We start from the raw sequence: 26161 nt of genomic DNA on the forward strand, positions 1-26161 counted from the left end.
TTACGAGGCTGCTGGATGCAGTATGTTACATAGCGTTCCTCCAACTATCATAATTCGAGCAGAGTCTCATGAGTTGGTAATAAAAACTGGTATGAAATTAAGGGACCAGAAGAGCAGGTTCAGCTTCAACGTAGCCTGTAATCGAGCCGACGATGCATTGTAATTGGTCTGAGTAGACAAACCCCATTACTGTCATAAAACCTTGAAGCCCTTGTTTCATCTTAAAAAATTCTTCATATAATGTCGACAATGTAAAATGGGCCATAAATATCCCTGAGGGCTACTCCATAATGCACCGCTTTGTTTTATTGTTCCTAATAGGGATAAGTAAGGACCCCGAACACCCGGCCGATTTGAAAACAGGCTATCGTGCTGGTCATCAGCAGAACTAGCGAGTAATAACATCTGAACCGACATCTAATTATGTAGATTTCGATTGAAATAAGTGAAACAAGATAATTTTCTGAGAGTGATCTTGTTTAGGTATTCAAGAGAAGTTCATGATGAGCTTGCGTGTGGAATATGTAGGCAGAGATGTTAATGCGGCCAACACGAAGCTTCGACTATCGATGTTATTATTATTATTTAGCTCCAGTCGCTAGATATTGAGTTAACTGTTCTTTGCCTCTCAAGGTTCTTTCACCGAGTGACGCATGGTGGAGATCAAAACCATTATTTGGTATTAAAATTATATTAAGAGAAACTTAAAAGCTTTTGCAAATGAGCATTGATGATTTTATATACATCTTTTTTATGACACTAACGAAATTCAATCGCAGTTGCATGTAACAAGCGTTTTGGTTTCCCTCTTTGTCGTCATTATTTATTCGGGTGTTTTTATTGTTTAATTTAAACGATTAAATGTTTTATTCCTGATGGATATTGATATATCATTGAAGTTAGTTTGAGTACACAGTTTCATTGATCACAAATACATTTTTCTGACAAACAGTGAGTTACGTTGCATTTTATGCAGATAAAATGCATTATTTCAGCAGAAGATGCTCGGGAGCATAACGACTTGTTAACGAGACAAGCAATTCCACAGCGCAAACGTTTCATTACTCGCGGAAAAGATAAACGAAAGAAACTAATGAGGCTAGCCTTTACCTGACTCCAAACAAATGATGCTTGCAGCCTCGTGCTGTAAAAGCCGACTCAGCGAAACGACAGAAGCTCTGCGGCAAGCAGGCGTATGCTTGTATCCGAGCTCGTGCAATACGTAGTTTATTTTGAAGTTTTCATGCTTGAATTTATACAGACACTACACACCCCCATTGTATCGTGAATAAATAATATTGAAAAGCTTTTTATTGCAAATATAAATAAAATTATTACAAAGAAGTCAATGCCTTCCTGTGAAAATTTCCCTCCTGGTGATTTAGACTCACATTTTCATTTATATATTTTTACCTGACGAGCTCATTTTCGAGCATAATATGGAAATATTTCCTCTTTTCACGCATCCATTCCCACTATCTGCGTTGAGATTTCATGAAGTGAAGTAAGAGCCAGATTCTTTGAAAAACGTTTCATATTTTTCAGAAATTTTCGGCTGTTCGAATTTGGATTTAGCGGTCCGTTTTTACATCACCACCAGCCGCGGCACAAAAACAGGAATGCAAGATTGAAGTTTTTCCAGAGCGCAGACTTGGTCCAGTCAAACTCGTCTGGAATATTATCTCGTTGAGCCCTGCAATAGCCGAGTGGAAATCATCATCTATGGAAGGAAGGGCGGCCATCGGCGCGCGAAAATCTCCTACAAGGCCAGTTCGAAATGGCGAAGAATTTTTCGCTTGCGGACACGGCTGCGTAATGGCAAGTTCTTACTGCCCTCCAGGGGCCTCTTCACTCCACGAGAGACGGATTACTCTCACTTGGCATTACATTAATTTCTCATTTCCCTGTAGGGAACTTCAGCAGAAAATGGAGCCATTAACTATGACTTAAGTACATGGAAACACAACGATGAAATGCTGAAAAATTTAGAAAAATTATAAGACAAATTTATAGGCCGCATAAAGCATTCTTTGTAACGCGTGCGAATTAAATGAAAATGCAGTAATTCGAACTTTTATTAATGATAAATCGGGGTTTCAAAGTACGAACAATTTCCTTTCAAAATCACTGCACGTTATACCTGAAAGAATACTGTACAATCACATTGAGCACTCCTCTTGAAATGCTAGATTAGTAATAAATACACGGAGATCACTTAAAATAAGACACGTTTATAAAATAAACGTTGTTTACGGATCTAAAATTTGAGTGATATACTTATTTAGAACCGCACAGCGAGTTCATACATGGCACGACAGAAAAATACTGTTTTATTTCGATAGGATGCACGATTAGCCCTTAGCAACATTAGTCACTATGTACGTTTCAAAATATTGAAATATTCCTGCAATTATTTTAGCAATCTCGATTCGATATCAGTCAGGCATGATAGCGGCATTTTTAGTCGTTTTATTTAAACCAAATTATTCAAACCCCCAAATGAACCGCCACAAGATTTGCTAGTCCTGAAATTAGAAAAAGTGTATTGGAACAAGTGAAAATGAATGCATGTACACCCCTGATAGCGAAGCATTAGTTGCCTCTTGCTGTGGTTGTACATCGAGTAATTATTTTCAAGTTTTAGAATTATTTGTCGTATATTAACCCATCGTTAGTAATTCCTTTCCCACTCTTTTATGTGAAGTGAAAAACATGAATGATTGATGAGAATTACTTATTTTTTGAGTTCACAAATTCAAATTCAAAAATAGAAAAGAATTGCACGATAATTTGGGCTTTGTTAATCGGAATAGCAAGTACAACATCGTTTCCTTTGCGAGCATGTTGGCAATCCATATATGGGCTGTGTGATGAGGAACAGATGAATTTCATAATTCAATATTTCCCTTATTCCAATGTAAGTAAAAGTTGCTGCACTTGAACTGACTCAAACAATTGCACGGAGATATTACCGAGATATTTGAACATGAATCAGCAGGTTTATGAATCAGCATTTATGATCGAACAAATTAGGGCTACTGCTTCTTAAACGCGAACTTTATGAGACTAATCATCTAAGACGTAAAAAATATTCAATCTGACCAAATATACAAATATATAACAAGGCATGGAGGCTTACGTACCTCATTACTTCATAGCACCACAGGGTTATTGATAATTTTTAAAAAGAAGACAGGCGTCTGAACACGATCAGAATGTCATAAGTCAAATCAATCGAACTGCATGCCGTTAGACCGGCAGAGGAATCTCAATTGAGAACTTTTAAAAGCTTTCAAATTAGCGGGGAAATAATTGATGCCAATTGACAGGTTCTGCGCTCTGTCGCCAGCAAGAGGCACTGTCCGGATATATATTTCATTAATAACAAGAAATTTCCATTCCAATGTTGCCTGCAACACGAGTACGTCGGTAATAAGCGAGAGTAAATGTTTGTGGAAAATTAAAATTATAAACAGATCTCAACAAAGATGAATGCAAGTGAACTAGATTGAAGAAAATATTAAAACGCTCTGACTTTTATAAGACCAGAAGCAGCATGCTAAAAAAATTAAAAATATTCAATCTATTCGGACAACCAATATTCATTTTGGTGGCCTTATGCCACAAAATGGACGGCGATAACACCCAAATTTTATCCTATCCCGACCTTAGCTTGTAAAATTAAAGCGCTGAACTCTTTGCACTTGCGGTAGCATCGTTGAGAGGTCTCCCCCTCTACACAAGTAGCAAACAGAATAATTGTTACTGTATCTCGTAGGTAAACATCGAGGTTCTCGCGCTCGATTAACATAGACAACTTTAGAATAACAAAGTTGAAGACTTCCCAGCTAAACCTAAACATTAATTTGGCCGTACCTATAGCGAATCAAAATTATAATACTTTCTAATAATTCAGCTCTTGATTGATTTCACTAATCTTACATTGATAGTTTTGTTGCAGTCTGAACAATTTGGGCTTGCGCAATGAATATTTGAATCAAGTCCAATAGCTTTCAATTCAAGACGAGAAGATACCAAAGAAATATCAATGCAAGACGAGAAGGTAACAAAGCAATATTTTGAATGACCAGACTTGTGTTTCACCGTCACACTGCGCTCTCTTTGGCCGACTCGGACATGAGAGGAGTACGGCAGTCGGCGCTGAGGTCTCGGTAGTCGGGATGCAAGGCCACCGTAGCCGCCGACACGCCAGACGTGGACACCGACGATAACCGAGACGATGACGAAGAGCTGTAGCGACCCAAGGAGTCGCTCGAGGCGAGGGGGGCGCGGCAGGACGAAGGAATAGGGGAGGACGTGGCCATGGTGACCATGTGGTCAGGTGGAGGGGGAGGTGACAACTGAAATGTGCCCAGGAAAAAAAAACAAAAGTAAAATCAACTGAATGAGAAATTAAAATTATACTATTCCGAAATAAACTTTTGGCTAGGAGGTTAGCTGAAATAAATACAGAAAAAATGAAATAAAACGAAAATGTCAACAAAACAGGCTCAAGGTATCAAACAACTAAAAAACGAGTGTAAAAATACTTTTTTTGTAAAAATACCCTTCTCGAACGACACAGCGAAGATTTTCCCACATTTCAGATTAAAGAAACCCGAGACTAACCACAATTGCAGCAGCAAAGAAAACGTAAACGCTTGCGCCCACACGCGAAGCTAATGAGCGTCTGGAATAATGTTATCCCTGATATATATGAACTGTAACGCTTCTGTTATTCCTATAATTGATTGACAATCACACTTACGCTGTTGATATGATAAGGTCCAGAGTTTCTGAAGTAGGAATCTTCGCATGATGATCCCAAGTCAGGATTCCAGTTACATGGAGTATCTATTCTAATATCACTGCCTGAGCTTCGGAATTTTTCGTCTTTGTGGTTGATGTGGTCGAGGTGATGCTTGCATAGCGAGTCACCGCTCTCGCTCGACGAGCGAAGGTAGCTGCTCTTCGTCAAGTCGTCTATTTCACAGTCATCTGGAGCACATCACGAACCAAATAGGTTATGCATAATGCAATGAAGATTTATCTTACACTGTATTGGAATGGAACTATGATCATATAATTCAGTGAGCGAATGAAGCGATCGAAATTAACCTAATGATTGGAAATCAAATAATTTTCGCCAAATGTTCAAAGAATGTCGGCGCAAGCACAACATAAATAATGAAGTCAACGGCCGTAACTTCAAGAAATTTAACGGTCATTTCAAAAACATCGAATATTGATATTGACATTATTCAGAAGGTTAATATATAGATGAAGATACAGAACACATGCCATGAAGCAGTAAACTTGTCTATACTCACGTTTATCACAGTACACGATAGTAGATGGGCACAAGGAATTCGTTTTGTCGCCTTCATCGCTGCTCCTTATTGGACCAGCGTAGATAATTTTAGCGGAGGACTTTTTGGTACAGCATTTGGCCCTCATAAGCCCGATGACGGCAGCCAAGCAAAGCGCTACCGTGATAAAAACTCCTGCGACCACAGCAATGAAGAGTGTCCACGACAACCAGCCTGCCTCGTCACTTCTTTGTGCGTTGGAAGACAAGGAGGGAACCATTTCTACAGGGACTTTGTACGACAGAGTGACTGGTGGGCTGGTACCTCTTGAGTTGACAGCAGTGATGATAAACAAATATTCTTCGTCGGGCTTCAGGCCTTTCATATTGAAAACAGGAGTTGGTGAGTGTTGCACTGAGGCCAGTATTCTTGAATGTTTGTGTCTCGACTCTCTAACTTCAAGCGTAAATGTTTGAGCGAGGCCGCCGTCCCAGCCCGGCAGGCATGAGACAAGTGCTACGCTTCGAGGCATCGAGGAGTTGTTGAACACTTCACAGTTGCGAGCTTTTTCTGGTTTGGCTGTACAAGAAGATAATTTCCCCAATTAATAGTGAAATATGGAGGATAACATGAAAATACTAGAGGTGAAAATGGAAAATTTAATTTTTTTTCTGTTCATACTTAAGCCTAGACTAGAGCTACCGTCCACAACCCTAAAAGTCAAGAAGTTACACCCACTAGTATTTAATAAACGTAAAAGTTTAATTAATTGAGCGGTAAAATTTAATAAGGAATGATGGAAATGCTCCTACAAAACATTTTGAGAAGTAATATGTCACTGAGAGCTTTATATCAGCAAGAAAACGACACACTTCTAGAAAATTTCAGCTCATTTGGGCCTATACGAGTTCATTCTTGAGGCGATGACGATTATTACGTACCGGCCGGGACAATTTGCATGACGCAAGGTTGCTTCATGAGCCCCACATCGTTTGCTGCCCAGCATAACAAAGAACCGAAATCGAGCTCATTGTTCGGCAGGTAGTTGAGAGTGCTGGACATTCCGTGGTTCGAAAAAGCAGTCGCAGAAATGTCTCGTAGCTCCGAAGTACTGCTGTTGAAGGCCCAGCGGAATGTTAAAGGCTCGGGATGACTGTCCACCCAACATGTCACATCAATCCGCTCCTTTTTTCCGGCCCCGTGTTGCTTTTGAATACGATTACTGCTGCACACTGGCACGACTGGAACACAAACAGGGGAAACGTCCCTTAGTTTTTGGAACCTGCTCTTGTCATCAATTCCCGAGAGAAATGAATGTCACTGATTTCGTTGGTTTCATCTCCGTGAGTTCAATGTAGAAGAATTTAAACTTCTTCTGAGCATAGAATTTTTTTAAAAATAACTTGAAACCTAACAATAAAGTAAGCATTATGAATCTATATTTTTCTGGTCTATACTGGTGCTTATAAATGATGTTCTAGTTGGTAATAGAATAATGCAATTTCAATTTTTTCTAAAATGACAAGAGTATAAAAAAACCGGACCAGATACTTTACAATTACATTGAAAGTTTAATTTTTCAATTAAAGAAAATGCAGCTGTACTCACATTTAATTTTGATGGCTATAGCGTTGGAGGTGGTAACTCCTTCAGTGTTAGCGGCAGCGCACGTGTAGCTGCCTGAGTCGAAGCGAGTTGTTTTCATGATGATGAGTCTTTTGCCAGCCATCTCAACCCTCGCACTGTCGTTCGCCATGATCGGTACCCCCTGCAAACATGAGCATGATTCTCTCATGGTTGCACTGTACGAATCCGTCGCTATGATTGAACTTGCTTGAGTGTAAGATTATTGATCTCAATATTCATAAATTAAAAGTATTTAATTTATGAATAGGTTTCGCGAATAATATAACTAACGTGCTTGGTGATAATGTAAAGTAATAATGTACATGTACGTAATAAATTTAGCCAAAGTTCTTAAATAAAGCGCATAGCTATTGCTGATAATTATTCACTTAGTTTTCTTCAGCGTTCGTTCTTCGGAATAATAAAATAAAACTCGGATATAATTTTAAATGATTGTTCTTTCCTTGATCACTCTCGTGGTAGGATGGAAAACCTTCTCATGTATGATGAATGCAGTTTCATATTCAAGAAATAAACTCCAATGCTTTGTAATTGAATACTAGAATTTTTCTCGGCCAGAAAACCGTGCAATATTAAACCGCGAGCTTTCAATTTATCTCACTGCCGCCCGAGGCGAAGCTCGTTTCAAATATTCCACGGCTTAATTCGGGCTGAGAACAAAAGTAAGGACGCATCTGGACTATTTTCTTCAATTTTTTTCCTGAGGACTTCCATCAGCAAGGCGCCATTTATCAAATTTCAGGAGACAAAACTTCACTTAGAAAGACGATAATCAAGACTCACATCTCTGGCCCATTGTATTTTGCCGGCCTCTGGGTTGGCTTGTACGGTACACTCGAAAGAGAAGTCGTCACCTTCTTCTAAATTAGCTTGCTCTACCGCTGACGAGAAGTGTAGCTCTATAAGCGGTGAGTCTGAACAATAAAGTTGAAAAAAAAACATTAACATACTTATAATCTTCCTTACTGGCACTCATAGCCGTTGTGTTATAATATCAGAACATTAGCTGATAAGCATGACGACGAAATGAATGCCTGTTGATGCAAAATATGCAGACACTGGTCAATATATCAAAATTAAGTGTTACTGAAGGTTTAAATTTTTTTTAATAAGTAAAGCTCCTTATGGATCTTTACAGAAAAGCCGCAAACAACTCAAGGTGTCTCAAAGATATAGATTTTCACATCGTGCTTCTAACTAAATAATTCCGGTCAGTTTCCCGTAAAACTCACACAGGACATTGAGGGTGACGCTGTCTTCGATATATTCGGCTGGTAGTTTAGGGCTGAATGCTTTACAAGTAACTACTGCCATGTGATCTTCAATGCCTGGGAAGATCTGAAGAGTGGACACGCTTGTGAGTCTGCCGGAGTTAGAGCCCTCGAAAGGCGGTGGTGTTGCTGTTACCCCCTTGACCGCAAGGCTGTTCTTCCTCCATGCCAGCTCAGCTTGCGGCCGACTGCCCGTAGATTCACAAGTGAGATACTCTTCTCTGTTGGCCCTGACCGTGATAACGTTGACCACCATGTCGCTCTCCTCTGGGCCGCGGCCACCGCCTACGGGCAACCTGCCCGAGGTGGCCGTCCTGGAAGAGATACGCACCGAGTTTGGTGGAACTGAAAATGAAAAGAATAAAAACAAATGTCAAGCGAGCATGCGAGAACAGTCAATGAAGCAGTAATTTGCACAATCATAAAAATAGATACAATATTAGGACTTCATGTCGTAATTTTAAACAGTTTCTTATGTGGCAATATGAAAATAAGTAAGCTCTCTGCAGCGAATATTACAGATCATGAAATACATACAATTCTTGTACTACAAAGCTTGCATTCACGTCGTGAAAAATTATCAAAATTAATAAAAAATTAAGTCAGTCGCAACGCAAAAAAATGTCGATGCAAATTTCGGAGTCGTATTGATATATTAATTATAAAGTAGATCAATTAAATTGAGCTTCCATTTAAGAATATCAGTTCATCAAATTCGAATTGAACGTACAGGCAATATCGAGAGACACGGCTGTTGACAAAGGGGCCGTCAAGTTGCTGTTGGCGGCGAGACAAGTTAGTTTACGGAACAAGTCATCGCCTGTGAGACGAGGCAGACGAAGCAAGTTACGAGTGACTTGCTCTGTTGTGACTTCACTGACGTCGTCCATTAGCGAAGCACCTTGCCACCAGGTCACGCTCGGTCTTGGTGATCCTGTAATTAAAATGATAGAAAAATCTGTATTTAATTATTATTCAATTTGATCACACGATTAACTAACAATTGGCCGGTCAGAACACCGGCTCTGGCTCGCTGGAAGGACCTATAATAATACTTTCCGTATAATATTATTATAATACAGTGAGACAGTGAGGGTGTTTCCGATCCTACCAAAAGAGATGTAGCCAAAGAGTGTTTAAAAGGTAACACATTTTGCTAAAAAAAAATCCTAAAATTAAATATGATAACGGACACCGGCCATCCATGCATTTACAGTGATATTATTAGGTAAATTTTACGCTAATGAGCTCATTTGTGAATTTGGCAGCACAATTAGTCATACGCACATAAAAGAAGAGTATGAATGAATATACTAACCTCCTGTGACCTGGCAGGCTAAAGTTAGGTCAGCTCCTTCAGGATAAGGTCCAATCCTGCCGGAGACGATGCGGCCTTCCTCCCAGCTGCTGGTGACGAGGATGTGCCGAGGCGGCACTGAGAAAAGTAATCCAATAGGTTACGGTCACTGATGGCTTTATAGGCCTAGTCCTGGAGTAACGAAGACCATTAACATTTTAGGGTGGCCGCGTGGGAGTTGAATTCATTAACCTTTTTGCTCGGGGGTTTTTAGGATGACCGCGCTTGGCTACCCACGGCACAGTAAGAGACACATGTCCCCGCAAACAAACTTCGGGAATAAAAAAAAATAAAATTGTTTCTCCAATGGATGAACACGGGCATGCCAGCTACATGAAGTCACAGCAGGAATTCAGGCTAACATGAATAAAATGTTCTGTCCAACATGGTTTTGAGAGCTTACCAATGATTTCGAGGATGATTCTCGCATTTCTAGTGGGCGAGGACTTGAAATCGACCCGACAGCGGTATTCTCCTGCATCATCTTCAGTGAGCCTTGAGAGGTAAAGGCCTTGTTGTCCTGGACGTCGAACCTGTAGATTTGCTCTTCTGTCTAACTGCTCTGAGTCTGCCCAGTGTTTGCCAGAGTAAAGGTTCGAGCTCTCTCTGGCATCCACACTGCAAATGAGTTCAAAACAAAAGACTGTGAGACCATGTCATTCGTTACAGCAACGTTCAAGCATACTTCAGAAATTCTTTTATGACGGATAATCCTGATGGCTAGCGAATGTAGCTTAAGTCTCGGGCAGAACTCTTGATTAAATACCGCGTTACTGGGCCACTGAGATATTTCTAACGGTGCTGAAACAGAAAGATCACGGTCGAAAATTTCAATATGATCCAAATTCAAGAGAAAAATAATTCAGAAGCATCTATAAACTGAATTTTTTAACTTTGATCTCAAGAAGAAAGTGAGAAGTAAAATTGCGCGAACATCGAGCCGCTAATGAATGCTGCCTGAGAGCTTTCCATACGAGGATATCTTCCTGCTTCTCAACTAAACAAAAACCAATGATAGATCAAGAAAATTTGGAGGAAGGTCATACTCCATCAAGGAATATTTCAGAATCTTTTAAATTCTGTGAGAAAGATTAAATTAAGTAATTTTCATCACTAGCTTATGAGAAGCTGATTCAAATTTTCCTTAACATTCTTACAGCCCAAATAATTCAAGTGTCGGAAAGAATAAAAGCGATTCCTTTAAAATTGACCTTGAATGTCTTGTTTCTTGGAACTAAGTTTTCCTTCGCTTTTTAGAAAATACCTCGATGTTCAGAACGAAAACCTAACTTTCATTAACTTCCAACTTTTTCGTTAAACTCAACTACTTCTGCAGCCAATAAAAATTCTGTTTTTCATTTTCTAACAGAAACAAAATAATACTTGAAATTTTGGTATATTAAAAAGCTACCGATGGCTTATTCCGCCGAAATGTTCACAGCGGAAAAAACATCGTCGTAATTAATCTATGTTGACTCGGACAAAAAAACTTTAATCAAGGATCGATGTCTCATATGTGAAAGCTGGCAGAGGCTCATGGCGAACAGAAGCAAAGTGCATCATCACTGGATCTAATGAGTCTGAAAAAAATAACTTAATTGCGTAGTGTTGCATGTACGGCAATTATCTCGAATGGCACTTAAAGGCAACGCGATAGCAACGATCACAGAGGTCGAGCATTTCCCACAGCTAGGCCACTTGAGATCAGCTTGAGGACTTCTTATAGACGATATTCGATTAGATGCGGACTTCTTTGTAATGTTCAATTCATACACTCGAGTGATATCGTATCAATAACTGCAGTCGATCATACGGGACATAGTAAAAAAACTAAATACAGACGACCACTCGATGTTCAATAATCGTGAGAACTGTCAATTTTTTTAAGCACATGTGCTTTTCTAGTGACAGGAACACGACAAAGCTATATTGAAAGGATTGATGAACGCTCCCTCAAACGCCATAGTTAATTGTATTATAATTATAGAAAGCAAATTAGAAGCAGTTTTTAAATAAGTTTCATGTAAGCTTCGAAGTCCATAACGAGATTTTCACACTTCCTGCGATGGCTTAAAATGATTAAATTTTAGCAAAATTTATTTGATAGAATAATTTTATTTATTAGCATAAGTTTACATTTTTAATTTTAATATATTGAGAAGTTGCTACCGTGGAAGAATAAAAGGCCAGAAAAAAAACAATTAAGATGATATGCATGTAATAACCGATGTACATCTTATGAACAAACAATTTGAGATTTGCACTATAATGATTGATTATCCTCTTATACATCTTTCAGAGCTATAACGATGGTAGAAAGAATCATAAATTTTTAAGCGAATTCATGACAATAGCTTTAAGCTCTTAGATTAATCGCCGGCGAACTTCTTCCGGGCCCACAAGTTTGGCCGGAAAAAAGCTGCCCTGATTGCATCTCATCAAAGAAATCAGTATTCATTCAACAATGAATCGAATAATTAACCCTCTACCGCTGTATTTAATTCTCCGGGAACATAACTTTCAACTTGAATTATTCGTAAACTATTGAGTGTAGCAACCTGAGAACGTTTGTACGCAAGTGCAAGTCATTTTGTGCTCACTCGAACTTATCTTATTTGGGAGGTAGGCTTGTGACAATATTGCTCCGGTTACTCGTGTCAGGCGGTGGAGGGTTAAGCTAGAGTTGCAATTATTATATTCAAATATGAATTAAACTGAAAGCGAGTGGTTGAGTGCAGTGATTTCGAGCTAACAGAAGACTGATACCCAAATAAAAATTAAGAGTGGAGCACCTATGTTTTTGTGGTGGCTATCGGCGGACGCCATAGGTGGAGCTTATATGATTTATACAGTGAATTAAGGGTGGCGTGCACCACCTATCCCACACCTATCACCTGCCAATGGCCACCACACCCGTAAAGCTCTTCGTACACCAATAACTACCCATTGGCACCAGTGGCGCATCAATGAGCCACAAGTGGCCACTTTTGAAATGAATTCAATAAAAAATTCTCCTTTAGTTTCAAATCCGATGCTTCTGAATTTACCGATATTGCTTCACCCAATCACCATTCTAAGTGCTACGTATGCAAATCTACCATGGCAGTACAAGTAACAATGTCAGACATGTAGCAGGAACATATAATCAGAGTACCATACACATACCTCGTGAGAAATCGACTTGAAGAAAATCCCTGCCTGCAGGATTCGAACTCCGGTCTCCCACACGCGAAGCAGAGCCTCTACCGCTGAGTCATCGGAAAGGACATGACGGTCGAGTAATTTTGAAAGCTTTAACTGAAGTATTGCAAAAATTAATTTCATCAAATGAGCACACTTGATGATAAGATGGTTTCATCACCAATTTTATTTGAACATGCTACTACATTCGAGTAAACACGCGCTGAAAGAAATTTCATTTATCCGTAACGAACGATGGTTCAGCTCAGAGTAAAGGCTACGGGAAAATGCTTAATAAGCATCGAAGTTCATAATGTCAACATTACACCAATTTTTGACAGCGGTTTGATTCGATATATTTTCACCAAGAATATTCTGACGTGAAGTAAGAAATTGATATTACACTATTATTTGAAATATCAGACGTGAAATACCTGAACCACTTCTAGTCACCATTGTTCTATAGCCTAATCTTAAGTCTTTTTGCGTATGAAAGATACCGGGGCCACTTTCTTAGATTTTTAGAGTTAAAATGTAAAGAATTATCTGACTGTGTATTAAATTTCACAATCGAAGTCAGGATGGATAACCGAATTTTCACTCGTATCCTCTGCGTAAAAAAGATACTCTTGTGACAAGCAAATTACCCGGAAAGCACGTTTCAAGCAGGACTAGGTAAAGATTAGTAGGAAGCTCAACGTCGAAGCGCGTCAAGCCAACCGGTATGAACGTGTGCTTACTGTGGACTCGCTCTCTGCCCTTGATACCGAGCCGCTGTGCTCTACCTTCAAGGAAGAGGAGCCGCTGTTGACTACGTCAACGTGCCTTTTGAGTTTAGATAAATGGGGGCAACTTGAGTATATTGTAAATATAATGGAACACACTTAATCGATCCATACAATTTATACTTAATAATAGAGTAAGTAGTCTCAATTGATCGCAATATTTCCAACACAGCCAGTTGAAGCATACGCAAAATTCACAATAAATTTACGCAATATTTCAGGTGAACATGAAAAATTGGATTCGCCGTCATGTATGGAAAAACTGTATTTATTGCAATCAAATTTTTTCATTGTTCCTCGGACAATTTATATCAGGAACAGTCTGATACATGCCCAGTGGCTCCACTTTGGCTCAACAATTTTGTGAACACCTTGATTCTCTGTCAGTTTTATTGGTGCCTACCTAATTCACGCAAAATTTTCTTAACATAACTAATTCTTAGAAGCCAAGCACACAAAACGAAGCCGTGGTTTCGTCTAGATCTCGAATGACCCGCAATCCAATAACACCTTTCCATGTTGGATAAATTACTGTGGCAAATACCTTCGTGCATTGTGTAGGCAAACGGTTTTCAGTGGCTTAAAAGAGATTTGCCTGCAATGTGCTATCGATTATTCAGACCATACAAATCAGCAGAGATTCATAGATGACTGCCACCTTTACTCGCCATCCTCTCGATTTATTGATGTTTTATTTTCGATTTTTGGCAAATCTGGCCACTCACCGTTACGCCACCTATAAACTACTATCGCCACCTATAATCATCGGTGCACCACCCTTAATTTTCATTTGGGTACAGTATATCTTGCAATAAGTCGTAAGATTTGAGTCTGAAATCGAACTTTTGCTACAAGATTTGAAATATGTGAGGTGGCTAGTGATCTAGTGTCATTTTCCTAAAACCCCGAACAACAAAATTTCACGTCCCGAATGAACTTTATTGGAAGATGACGTAGAATAAAATTAACTGTCTAAATGAAGTTAAGTCTGATCTCTTCCTGGTCGAACATCGAACGACGTATAGTTTATCTTATGAGAACTTTTCCAGAGATGGGCAAAAAATATTTTTCCTAGGGAAAAGAAAAAGTTTTATAAGTGCATCATATTTGATGTTGTTATTCCAGAAAGTTCGCATCGTAGTTTTCCGCATAGCCTAGCCATCGCAAGAAGTCTGTGCAAAACTTCACCGGTCTCGTATACTTTCTTTGAAGCTATTGACAGCCGCAAACAAAAGCTCCTCTCGAAGATAAAACGTGAGTGCATATGTGTGGACAGCCGAGAAACTTTTCCCGCTGAGCGAACAGGAAAAAGCGAAGACTTTTAATCTGCTTGTATGCGGTACGTAGTCGGTCGTAAAAGTTCTCATATAGGGTCAATTTAATGGAAAGGATGAACAGTATTTGATCTTGGATAACAGAAACGGAGCTTGTTATTTTGATTATTGTTCTGGAATACATTCTAACAGACTATTATACTTCTGCACATATTACGAAGCGAGTGATTAGGTTAAATACATTACAATAATAGCAAGCAATGCTGCAAGTGGCAAATTTTAAGCGAATGCTACTGCCGGACGTCAGAAATAATTTTATATCAGAGTATAAAGAGAAACTATCTTTTTAATGAAGTCAATAGATTCAGCCACGTTAGAAATTTATTACTCCTGATGCGTCGGCAATAACACAGCACATTCATTACAAGTTTTATAGTAATTTTAAATAAATAATCGGAATTTTTTACGAAGACTATAATTTTTCAATACGAATAGCATTAATAGACCCAATAACAAATCAACTAATTAATTTCCTTTAAGTGGCTCAAAAAATTCAGTGAGAGGTTTCTGATAAAGTTCTTTCCTGTTGCCCTATTTCAAGTTATGGTTGGCTTTCTCTCAATCCAGGCTCTGATCATACATATATTTCAGATGAACAAAATTATTACTTACTATGAGATGTCAATCATCACTGCACAACAGTAGTTATTAAGTAGGATTTGACCATACATTTGACCACTACAACCACTCATAGATGACATATCAAAATATGGAACAAATTTAAAAAGCCAAATATATACAGAAATATACAGAGTATGTGAATTAAATATACCACATTTATGTAATTGTGATCATTATCATACTAATTAAGACAAGTATCATACCTATAGATCGGCGTTCCTTTGGTCTTGAAGAAAAATAGCACAAGCATCGGGGCATCAGAAGGTGTGGGCGGTGTCACGTCGCACGGCAGTAGAACAGACTCCCCCACCACAGCCTGCACGGCGGTAACGGGACCTGTGGGACAGCAATAGAAAACCTATTGAATTACATGTAGTAAAGAATTGCAGGCAAGCCCGCATATGGGAGGAATAATTGCCCATTGAAATTTACAGACGCGGCAGCTTCTGATTTGGATTACCAGAAGCTGGGGCGACTCTAAATTTTGTTAGGGTGTAGACCAAATTGTTAACAAGACAATAGAGTACATGAAGAATTTTCTTTGGTCATATCGTGGTTATTTGGCAGAACTTCTCAACTTCCAAATGTATTTTAATAGAAATGAAAATACATAGACTAATAATTATATACTTGCATGCCGTGATAACGTGGCAGAAAGTAGAGCTATTCGTTCAGAGATATCTATCCTGGATTGAATAACGGGATCGGAGGCATAATTTTGAACATTATAATAGTGATCGTGTTCACAATTTTATATATGCTTAGTAACATAAATTTGGACGAAGCAGGTGAATTTTTCTTAACTTTTTTTATCTCGAAAATAAATCAATTCAAGCCTATTTTCATGTTCACATGCACAGTACGCAAGATGGTGTGAACGAGCTCAATAACTTCAAAGTGATAACAGTCAAGAGTCTGAAAATTTGCATACGAAGATCAAAGGGCATGATTAAAGTTTCAGGGCTCATGCTCTTCAGAACTTCGGAAGAAGAAGTAAAAAGGCACAGACGAAATTCAATCAACGTTGCATGTATCATCGAGTTTGGGTGCACTCAATTCTACCTTAGTCCCTTGAGATCGAAACTTATCCAAAATGTGCTATGAAATAGCATGTTATGTGATGCAGCAGCAGTAGTACAGTATTGACGTTATTGATGAGCGAAGTGAACATTTCTAATACGATTTGACAAGCTAAGCAGTGAAAAGATGTGGATTCGCCAATAGCATAACTTTCTTGACTCAACTAATTTCAATTATTTTAAAACATCTTGAGATTTCTATTCACCGAATGAACCAAAGAACTTGATAAAGGAAACGGCGCAGAAATTCAATGAGAAATCTCACGGTATTTTTTCAACCCGACTCGTTTAAAAAAGTTTAGATAGGCGAACTTTCGGTACGCTTGGTTCAGGGGGAAACTTTTGAACTCGATTCGTATCTTTCGCATAGAATACGGCCGGTGAATTGAAAATTTTGACCAGAAGAGTTTTACATTTGCCGCCGCGTCAGTTTTTATTTGTTCCAGTCTTGATGCCTTAAGACTTTTTGTCTGCATCAAAGTAATTAATTTTCAAGGTAAAAATCATGGAGGGGCATCTCATTCCATTTAAAAGACGGTGAAGGCCGAGAGTTCCACAGCGAATATCATCTCTTTTATACGAGACTTTTAGAAGCGCCTTCACGTCCCCTTCCCCAAGAGATATCGCGCTAGAAGTTCAGGGTAAGTGTTGAGACCTTCTCCAAGTTCCGACGTTAAGATCAACCCATAGCAAAAGTGTTTATCCTTACTTAAGGAAAACCTCAATTTGACTGTGAATTGATATTCAACTTTATGCACTTAACAACTTCTCGCCTGAAGTTTGTTCGTTGCATCGCCAAATATCTCGACGCCACAGAATTCAAGCGTTATTTACAAAAAAAAATCTGGATCCGAATTTTAAAGAGAATAGTCAAAGCTTAGAATAGTCGCAAAATATTTTCGAAAAACTTTTTTCTTTTCAAATCACAACTTCATGCTAGTTTAATACAGCATTTAAATCAATAAAATTTTCTATGATTTTCGAAATGCCGTTAAAAAGTTTTTTTATCTATTGAGACAGTTGCTGATTTAAGCTAAAAACTAGCGCGCTCGTTAACCTCTAGAATATTCGTTCGAGTGCGATGTACAACGTAAACTGATTATCGGCACAGTGAACAACTATTACATGTAAAAATGTAACACATTACATTACACATTAGGTATAAACATTGAAATTAACGTTGTCCAATCTTCGCCGAATATTGTTGCCTAACTTCAGACTCTCGACGCACTCCAGATGAGCGGAAAAGTATTCCCTTAAGCTGAAAAAACATCATCAGCACTTGGCAAGTTGTGATTGTCTGGCAGCTAGTACTCAAAACTTGTAAGGTCCTTAATGATCATCTTACCCTTTGCGGTGAAAAGTTTTGATTTATTGCACACGCAACGTGTCATATTTTTCGTCAAGATTGTACATCCAAAAATAGCAATTCGGGAACAATATTGTTGATCGATAGTCAAATAAATTACATATTACAATAATATAAATTTACATCGATAGTACATCGTTCACCGATAATTTTATTTATTACAATAAATAAACTTTACATCGATAGTCAAATTCTGATGCTCTAAGAAGCAACCGCTCATTGGTCGATAGCCGAAATAAATCGCAGTTTTATAGACTGCGTTTCTTTACTTCTGTGATTAAATTATTGGGAAAATGTAAGATAACATTGATATTGCCCGACTATAAATGAAGCCTGGCGAAAATTTATTAGTGATTTATTACATAATTTTCATCATTTCACGCTGAGGTCCGAGAAACTAATATTTCTTTGTTGCGCCAGCGGAGGATCAGGCAAGGCTCCTGCTGATCTCGTTTGCAAGCCAACATCCAAGCTGAGCACTGGAAGACGAGTCTCATCCTGGCTCTAATGGAGCCTACGTGAAAGGTTTATCTCTTTCAATTCGCCTACATGGAAGGGCTGGCTGCTCCGGAGCCCTTATATCTGCAGCCATGGGTCTTTCTTCATGTTCTCCAGAAATGGTTTAGGACATACTGACGGTCTCAGATCGACTCTGAGAAGCCACCAACACCGAGAGTGAATTAAGCCCAGTGTCAGACAAATATTCAACATGAAACTTGTACCATCTATACATATTTCCTCCGTAAACATTTATCTAGAAATTTTTAGATAAAAGCTAAGTCATATATAGTGTGGAATTGTCGACGAATAGATTGTGTTTCAAAAAAATTTTTAAAATTCTTTTTTAAATAAACCGCCGATGCATATTATTTATCCGTTGAAGTTGACGAGAATATAAAAGCTTTAAATTATTTTTGCATAGCTGTGTTCAATGCAACAAGATGAGCAAATGTCAGTCTGCGGTAATCGAAAGTCCATAAGGGATCGAATCTCAGGTGATGACTGAATCAGACCTCAAGAGCCTAAATGCATTGCCTATATGGGCATATTTATGGTAATTTTATAATCATGTAATGGTAAAAACAAGAATTTCAGAATTTCTACATGTATCTCGTAGATACCAAATAGTTGGGAACGAAATAAAAATGGTGTTTTTACTCTTCTTCATCAAAGGGCCTCATCAAATCAGCAATATCATAATGAATAATTTGTATAAAAAGTAGCTTAACTTAGAATCAATTAAAACAAAATGGCAAAGGTTTTCCAGATGTTCATCAAAATTAGATCCAGGTACGAATGAAACTCAAGATACTTCAGGCCTTCTCGAATCCTCATCTTGTGCTCTTCAGCCGAAGCGTGAAACTGACGAAGGTACGAGCGGACCACAACATGGCATTCGAGCTAACGGAGTCTTATATAGGGTATACAGGCAATATACATAGAGCGCGGTAAGCCAGACTATGAATACCGAAGTGTGGGTCGAGTTTCGTGCTTCTTGTGCAATGAATTCATCGAGTCTGTCGACGTGGCTGACTGGCAAACTCCTGCGTCTTGAACGTGAATAAAATTTTAAATATTTTATTTTCCCACTAAATACGTAAAGTGGATTTGTAATTTTAATATTCGTCAAACAACTTCAGAGAGAGTAAAATAATCCGAGTTACTGGAAAGCAACAAATGCCATATCAAGTTAAAGTTGTTGGCATCAGAAGATTAAATACGCACTCCAAGTTATTCATGAGAGATAAATTTTCAAAAATGTAGTGTGCTAGTTAGAAAAAAGTTACACTACTGAAATTAAAAAGAAGTTAAGTAAGACTTTCAATTGAATTTATTTGCCCAGTAAAAGTTTAAACCGCCTGCTGCTCAATGGTGGGAGCTTCCTTTGCATTGCGCTTGCACACAAAGGCAGGGGCAGTAAAATGGGCCAAAAACGGCCGGCGTCAGCATTTTTAACGCTAAATTTCGTTCGGAATACAAAATTCCTCGTAAATTATTCGGTAGGCCGGTTTTTTTGACAATGATTCTAATATAAAAATCTGAAAGTTAGCGTCTAACAATTGTGAAAGCTACTTATATCATTAGTCTGCTTATATCGCAAGTTCACAAGGAATTTAAAAGCAAAGAAAACGCCAAGAAAATTCACCATATCGATATTGAAAACGTTTCGGAGTCCAGCTCCATCATCAGTTCGACTAAACTAAAAATGAATAAAAATCACTTTAAAAGTCAAAATTCAAAGACAGACATAAAACCTAAACAAGACTTGTTTAGGTTTTATGTCTGTCTTTGAATTTTGACTTTTAAAGTGATTTTTATTCATTTTTAGTTTAGTCGAACTGATGATGGAGCTGGACTCCGAAACGTTTTCAATATCGATATGGTGAATTTTCTTGGCGTTTTCTTTGCTTTTAAATTCCTTGTGAAAGCTAAAAATTAAATGACAAGCCGTCGAGTATTCCGGTTAAAGATAAAACTTCAAATGTAGTCATTAACTTGAAATTAATTCCAAAAGAAACGAGAAGATTATCTGAAACTCCGTGAGTTAGAGAAATATTTTCGCGCCTTTCGGGGTCTTCATAAAATGTATTCCAGAGTTTTTATCTGAAGTTTAAAGGGACTTAGGCGACTAAAACAGTGGGCCTGTACCTTTAATCGTAAAGGTTTTATGTTCGTTAAAAACGCTTTTATCAAGGGCCGTGCCTAAATGCCAGAGGCATAGAAACTAAACGCCGTCTAACATTTTACGGAAAACAAAGCCATTCAGGGATACGTTCTTCTCTCTCGACGCCGCTGCAGGCTAACTGCAATTCGTGAAAACCGTTCGACACTTTGCTACAACTGAAACAATTTTACGCAACAAAAATCTTCTGAGGAAAAAAATGTCTAAGTTTGTGTAAGGAAATTCATTTTTAAACTTTGAATTTCGCTCAGATGTACCACGGAAGCCATGACACGGCTTAGCTTCTTTTATCAAACTGTTGGCAGGGGTTATTTTCACTAGTTTTAGATCGGTCGGAAAATTCACTTCATGATGAATGAAGTCCATCAAGATCAAAAATAACAAAAAGCGAATCCTACTAAGCAGTTTGCCGCTTATCCTTGATTAATTACAGCTATATGTCTGAACTTGTACATTAAATCAAGTGCACCCGTGTTATATTCTAAGCAATTACAAAATGAATTAGGCTTGCTCCTCCAAAGATTTTTCTTGCTGCACTCTACGTATTTTCGTATAACTACGTGCACTTAACTTTCCATACTCAGCAATGGTGATTGCAAAATCTTCCTGAGCTCCTGGCACATTGCGAGTTAAATTTTTTTACTTTTTCAGTCTTGGCGGAGTTATCCAATGGAGTTACTCATCAGCGATGAGTAACCCCTCCTCCACCAGTAATCCCAGCTATGAGTAATCATTCAAGAGAGTTTAAATAAAGAGTAAAATTACAGCAGTAGTAAAGAGTTTAAAAAAACAGCAGCAGTCAGTAGCATTAGCGCCATTAAAAGTAGCAGTCACAGGAGCAACCGAAATAGCAGCCGTAAACAATGTACGTTCGGCGTCCGTAGCATCACTACTACTCGTATATGCTGTATCGTATACAAACAACGTATAACGTATATAAAACGTTTATTCTGTATCGCCGCTATCACTGCTACTCGTATATGCTGTATCGTATACAAACAACGTATAACGTATTTAACAACGTATATTCTGTATCGCCGCCATCACTGCTACTCGTATATGCTGTATCGTATATACAAACAACGTATAACGTATATAACAACGTATATTCTGTATCGCCGCTATCACTGCTACTCGAGCAGCAATGAGGTGCGCTCTCGCAGGCGTCCATCGGCGCGCGCCATCAGATCGGTTAACTCACTCTCATGAATATGTTAATTCTAAGTCGTTAAGTAGTTGCTGCTTAGTGCATAAATTGCACACAGAATTTCTTATCAAATTACACTCCTGTGTTCTGCGAAACTTTTCTCTCCCAAGCTTTGTATTAAAGATGCGCTCAAGAAATTGTACCCGGTTTTGATCCTGATCGAGTTTAGCTGCAAAATTTAGAAGCAAAGAAAACGCAAAGCAAATAGATCATATCATTTTCACGTGGCATATTTTTTCTTTTAACATTTTTCAGGAAATTAGCTATTAAAGTCGACTAATGATATAAGTTCACCTTCCACTCACTTGAGGAACATCCACTAACGAAAATAAAAAATTATTTCGCATTTTTTATGCAGAGTTCTATTTAAAATTATATATCACGTTTTGACCGCTTAGACTCGTTTCGCGTAAACGAGGAAAATTTGTTCAAGGACAAGAATTATCTTTAACCTTATTGATTTTTTATCTGTAGGACTCTTTACTGAACTTCGATTTTTATTGAAATATTCTAAAAAGTGAAGTACATAATAGTCGTGGATAAATTCTGTTAAACTAATAACTGGAAATTTGGATTCTGAGCGAAGTTTGTCAAGGAAATTTAATAACATTTCCCTAACTTTGTGACATGAGAAAAAGTGCCCGATAGCCTTAACAACGTACGCACAGTAATAAAATATATCACAGTGTCACATTTATGCAGAAAATGTTTCATCTCATAAGTTATCCAGAATTTCTCGTGCACAACAGCAAGCATTGCAATTTGACGCCCTTGGGCGGCTTAATCTTCTCATCAGATTTAAATTGAAGAATATTCCGAGCAAGAAGCTTCAGTTTAAAAAGAACCGCTCACTTTTCACATTCTTTTACAACAGGCTGAGCTGTTGTGAAATATTTTTGTGCCAAGACGTAATTTGTATAAGAAAATTTCCTACTGAGACCCAGTAATTCGACCAGAATAAAAAATTGGATCTAGATTGTATCGCGTCAGCAGGTTGGATCATCCGTAAAAACTCGATGCAGCTTGAAGAATGATGTTGGTCTCAGCTACGCCGTAATCAAAAGCCAAATCACTACTAGCCAAAGTTATTATTTATCTAATTAAAAGTTACGGAACACATTTTTTAGGATGGAGTGCTCTTCGCAGGAAAAGTGAAGCTAACAACCTTTGGTTGACCACTACAACTTTTATAATTTGTTACCGGGCACTGAATGCTGCTGTGTCACCGCATGTTTCTAAAACATAAATGGGAAAACTTGAACCACGCTCCGAAGCGCATTCCAATAGAAATCCTGACGAGCCTAAAGCAGGCATTCCTATTACGCAAATCTCGCTGCGTTAAAAAAAAATACAGAGAATTTTAAGTATTATAGGTATTTAGCGAAAAATATTGTCAAGCATCGCGAAACTGAAGATGGCCGATTGGGTAGATTCTTCTTAGAGCTAAACTAAAGCCAACGTTCTTTGGCGGGAAGGCAAATGATGCAACCTGTCCAAACGAAGTTTGACAGGTTGCAATAGTATACGAAAATTCATTATTATACGAACATTCTCTCTTTTAACCACGCCTAATTTGGGTGGCGACTAAGAACTTTTCGACACTTTGAAGCATTAAGTTCAGAAGGCTAGCAACTCATGCTCATGAAATAACGGGGTTCCTGCATTTTAAAAAAGAAAATTGGATTCAGTCGATGTAAAAATGAAAACAAGATAGTGAAAATGTTTTTTAGCTCTAGCTTATATCATTTCGCTACTCGAGAAGCTACAGACGAAGAATAGATCTACTTTAATCCAGATTTTATTTTATTTTATTATTTACAGGGTGGAATTCTGGATTTATTGTCAGCCGCAATTCCACCAGGTGCTCAGTATGGTAATTTTCAATAAAAAATGATAATAGTTGTTTTGTAAGTAAAGCTCCTCACAACACGTAGCAATAAATAGAAATTTAAAAGCGAAGAAAACTCCACAAAAATTCAGTATTTCTCTATTGAAAACGTTTCGGAGACCAGCTCCATCGTCAGTTCGATAAATCTAGAACACAAATACAGTCAGAAAATTAATAAAGTTTGGAGTCATAAGACACATCAGGGTAGCAATAAATATTCTAATCCAATATTTTACATTACCGATCTTCATCTATACACCCTAGATCTCTACCTTGCAAGTTCCATGCTTAAATAAACATTGATCAAAAGAAAGGGATAGGAAACTCTAATTCGTATTTGAAGTTCCCAAAAGCAGGTGAACCGAGCAAGAAGCTTGCGAGTTAAGGTCCATTAGAGGGCAAATATTGACATAACTCACTGTTCTCCAATCCTTCAGGGCTGCTCGAATACTCTTCCAAAGCCCGATTGCCGTGCACCAGGACGGCCAAGTTAGCCCAGATTACCGCCACAAATGCGACGCTTAGCACCACTGTTATAGCACGCGCATCTAACATTTCGCCGCCAGTCTGCTTTATGGATGCTACAATCAATTAATTTCACTTCGATCTGATAGCGAAATCAACTACAAAATAACAAATAAACTTTTTCTCACTAGCATACTCTGCAGCGCTGATATCACTTAACATTTGTTACATCGCATATCCAATGATAAGTTAGGAATATTCTTAAATTAGTCTAAACACGAGCATCAATCACACCGCGCGACACCGGGGGTTAGAGTGGTCACTTCAGAGGCGACACGAACACACAACCAGCCTCCGCAGCCTCTGCCTTACGACTGAGCTGACCATCCCAGTCTTGATCTCCATAACCTGGGATGCTATTGCAGGGTCGCCGAGCGCCTCAGGTCAAGGGATGATATGGACGCTGATAAGTCCATGAGCCGGCACCTGACTTACATTTGATTGACTCTGGCTTCACTCTTATTTTCTCTGCAAATGCCGAGTCTCTCAAAATTGTTATCTATAATAAAATAATTATTTTAAGGTGAAAAGGTAATATCGAAGCGTTAATTCAGTTACAGTAACATCCCAACGTACCAAAATTTACACGACTGTGCATGTTTTACTTTCAAAGCAGGTAAATCTTCATTTATGGAACACAATTAAAACGTAGTGCATTATATATGTAACTCCCCAATGCATCACAATTTTTCATGCACCGATGCATTTGAAATTGCCATGGACAGCTAAGTGCTCAAAATAAATTTTCAAATTTTTAGAATCGTGATGCGGTAGACAAATTTTCAAATCTAAGTGAACCATTTTCAACCACAGGAAAATTATAAATCTTCAATACCGCAAGGTAAATTAGGCGTCTGCTGACTGTAATGCGAGTAAACCTTATCCTCTCGAAGTCACGGTGAAAGGAAATGACAAGGCTTGTCATTTGCGTTCTCAAGGATTAGGAGGCGACGAAGGGGGCAACTTTGCTGAGCCAGCCTGCGATTCGTATTTTGTGTGACCTCCTGCACGGAACCTGACTGCATACTTCATCAGGCGGATGAGGACGAGGAATGTGAGACTTGGAGCCTGGCTTAAGTGGAGCGACATGTCACCTCTGACTTGTGGACTTACTCATGCAGCAGCGGCGCATTCTGTCAAAGATGGAAGTGGTGTCCATTGCTCAAATGGCTCCAAATCCTGTCTAACCCCAACTCCGTTGAATTTATGAAGGCAGCGCTAGAAGTGCGGGCATGAACTATTCATGCACCTGATACGAGCAGTTCCAGCAATTCAAATTCATTATTTTCAAAGTTGGAACAGAAACGCTTGATTTTCAATTCGTGTGCTGAGGGCGCAACGCAATGACGCAGAATGAGGATGGAATGACCCAATCTTTGCTTAATAGATTTGTTGTTGAACCGCACTTAAAATTTAATTTATTATCGCTGCTGGAACTGTTTTAACTGACCGAAGGTGTAAGAATTGATAGGACTTCATTAAACTCGAAATATGTTGTAAATTCAGTAATATGTAGAAATTCCCGTTTATTTCTGAACATTACGACGAAACTACCAACTAGTATCAATGAAAAATATCATGATTATGTCTAAAATTGTCTTTGATTATTCGATGTAGATTCATGTCCCTAATTTTTCAAATAGATGGCCATTTCGTTTGCCATTTTTGCATCAAGCAGTTTCAGACAGACTTCGCCAGCCAGCAACTCGGGAATTCTGTCTCTCTTCCTGCAAGTGACAATTGTTTTTGTTCATATATTTCTCAGCGTATGAGCAATAAATCTTGAGAGAGCACACGCATATCCCTTGGCCTGAGGGATATTTTGCAGATAGAACTTGTTTGAAACGGTGACAAATGTTGCGCCGAGGGCTGCGACGCACGACCTGCACTCCAGTTATGTATGCAA

The 26161-nt window shown here is 38.5% G+C and overlaps 1 protein-coding gene across 1 annotated transcript; it reads right to left on the reverse strand.

The window, feature by feature from the left end:
- Window positions 1-2059: 2059 nt before the first annotated feature.
- Window positions 2060-24557, reverse strand: LOC108669463 (protein turtle homolog A). Its single transcript, XM_018156801.2, has 12 exons — window positions 24150-24557; window positions 15708-15840; window positions 9988-10202; window positions 9546-9662; window positions 8958-9161; window positions 8189-8572; window positions 7740-7870; window positions 6918-7077; window positions 6251-6550; window positions 5331-5888; window positions 4769-4998; window positions 2060-4361 (listed from the first exon to the last, which is right to left on the reverse strand). The coding sequence occupies exons 1-12, from the start codon at window positions 24283-24285 to the stop codon at window positions 4107-4109; spliced, it is 2823 nt and encodes a 940-aa protein (XP_018012290.1). The 5' UTR covers window positions 24286-24557; the 3' UTR covers window positions 2060-4106.
- Between the last annotated feature and the right edge of the window lie 1604 nt (window positions 24558-26161).

This window comes from Hyalella azteca, unplaced genomic scaffold (assembly GCF_000764305.2).
Source record: "Hyalella azteca isolate HAZT.00-mixed unplaced genomic scaffold, Hazt_2.0.2 contig1645, whole genome shotgun sequence".
In the NCBI taxonomy this organism is placed as follows: domain Eukaryota; kingdom Metazoa; phylum Arthropoda; class Malacostraca; order Amphipoda; family Hyalellidae; genus Hyalella; species Hyalella azteca.

What these genes read in the sequence shown, in the direction of transcription:
- LOC108669463 (XM_018156801.2), bottom strand. Translation starts at nt 24,285, where the DNA reads ATGTTAGATGCGCGTGCTATAACAGTGGTGCTAAGCGTCGCATTTGTG. An exon ending in CCCTGAAGGATTGGAGAACA is followed by an intron (nt 15,841 to 24,149) that starts GTGAGTTATGTC and finishes GCTGTCCCACAG; the next exon opens with GTCCCGTTACCGCCGTGCAG. An exon ending in AGCCTGCCAGGTCACAGGAG is followed by an intron (nt 9,162 to 9,545) that starts GTTAGTATATTC and finishes TTTTAATTACAG; the next exon opens with GATCACCAAGACCGAGCGTG.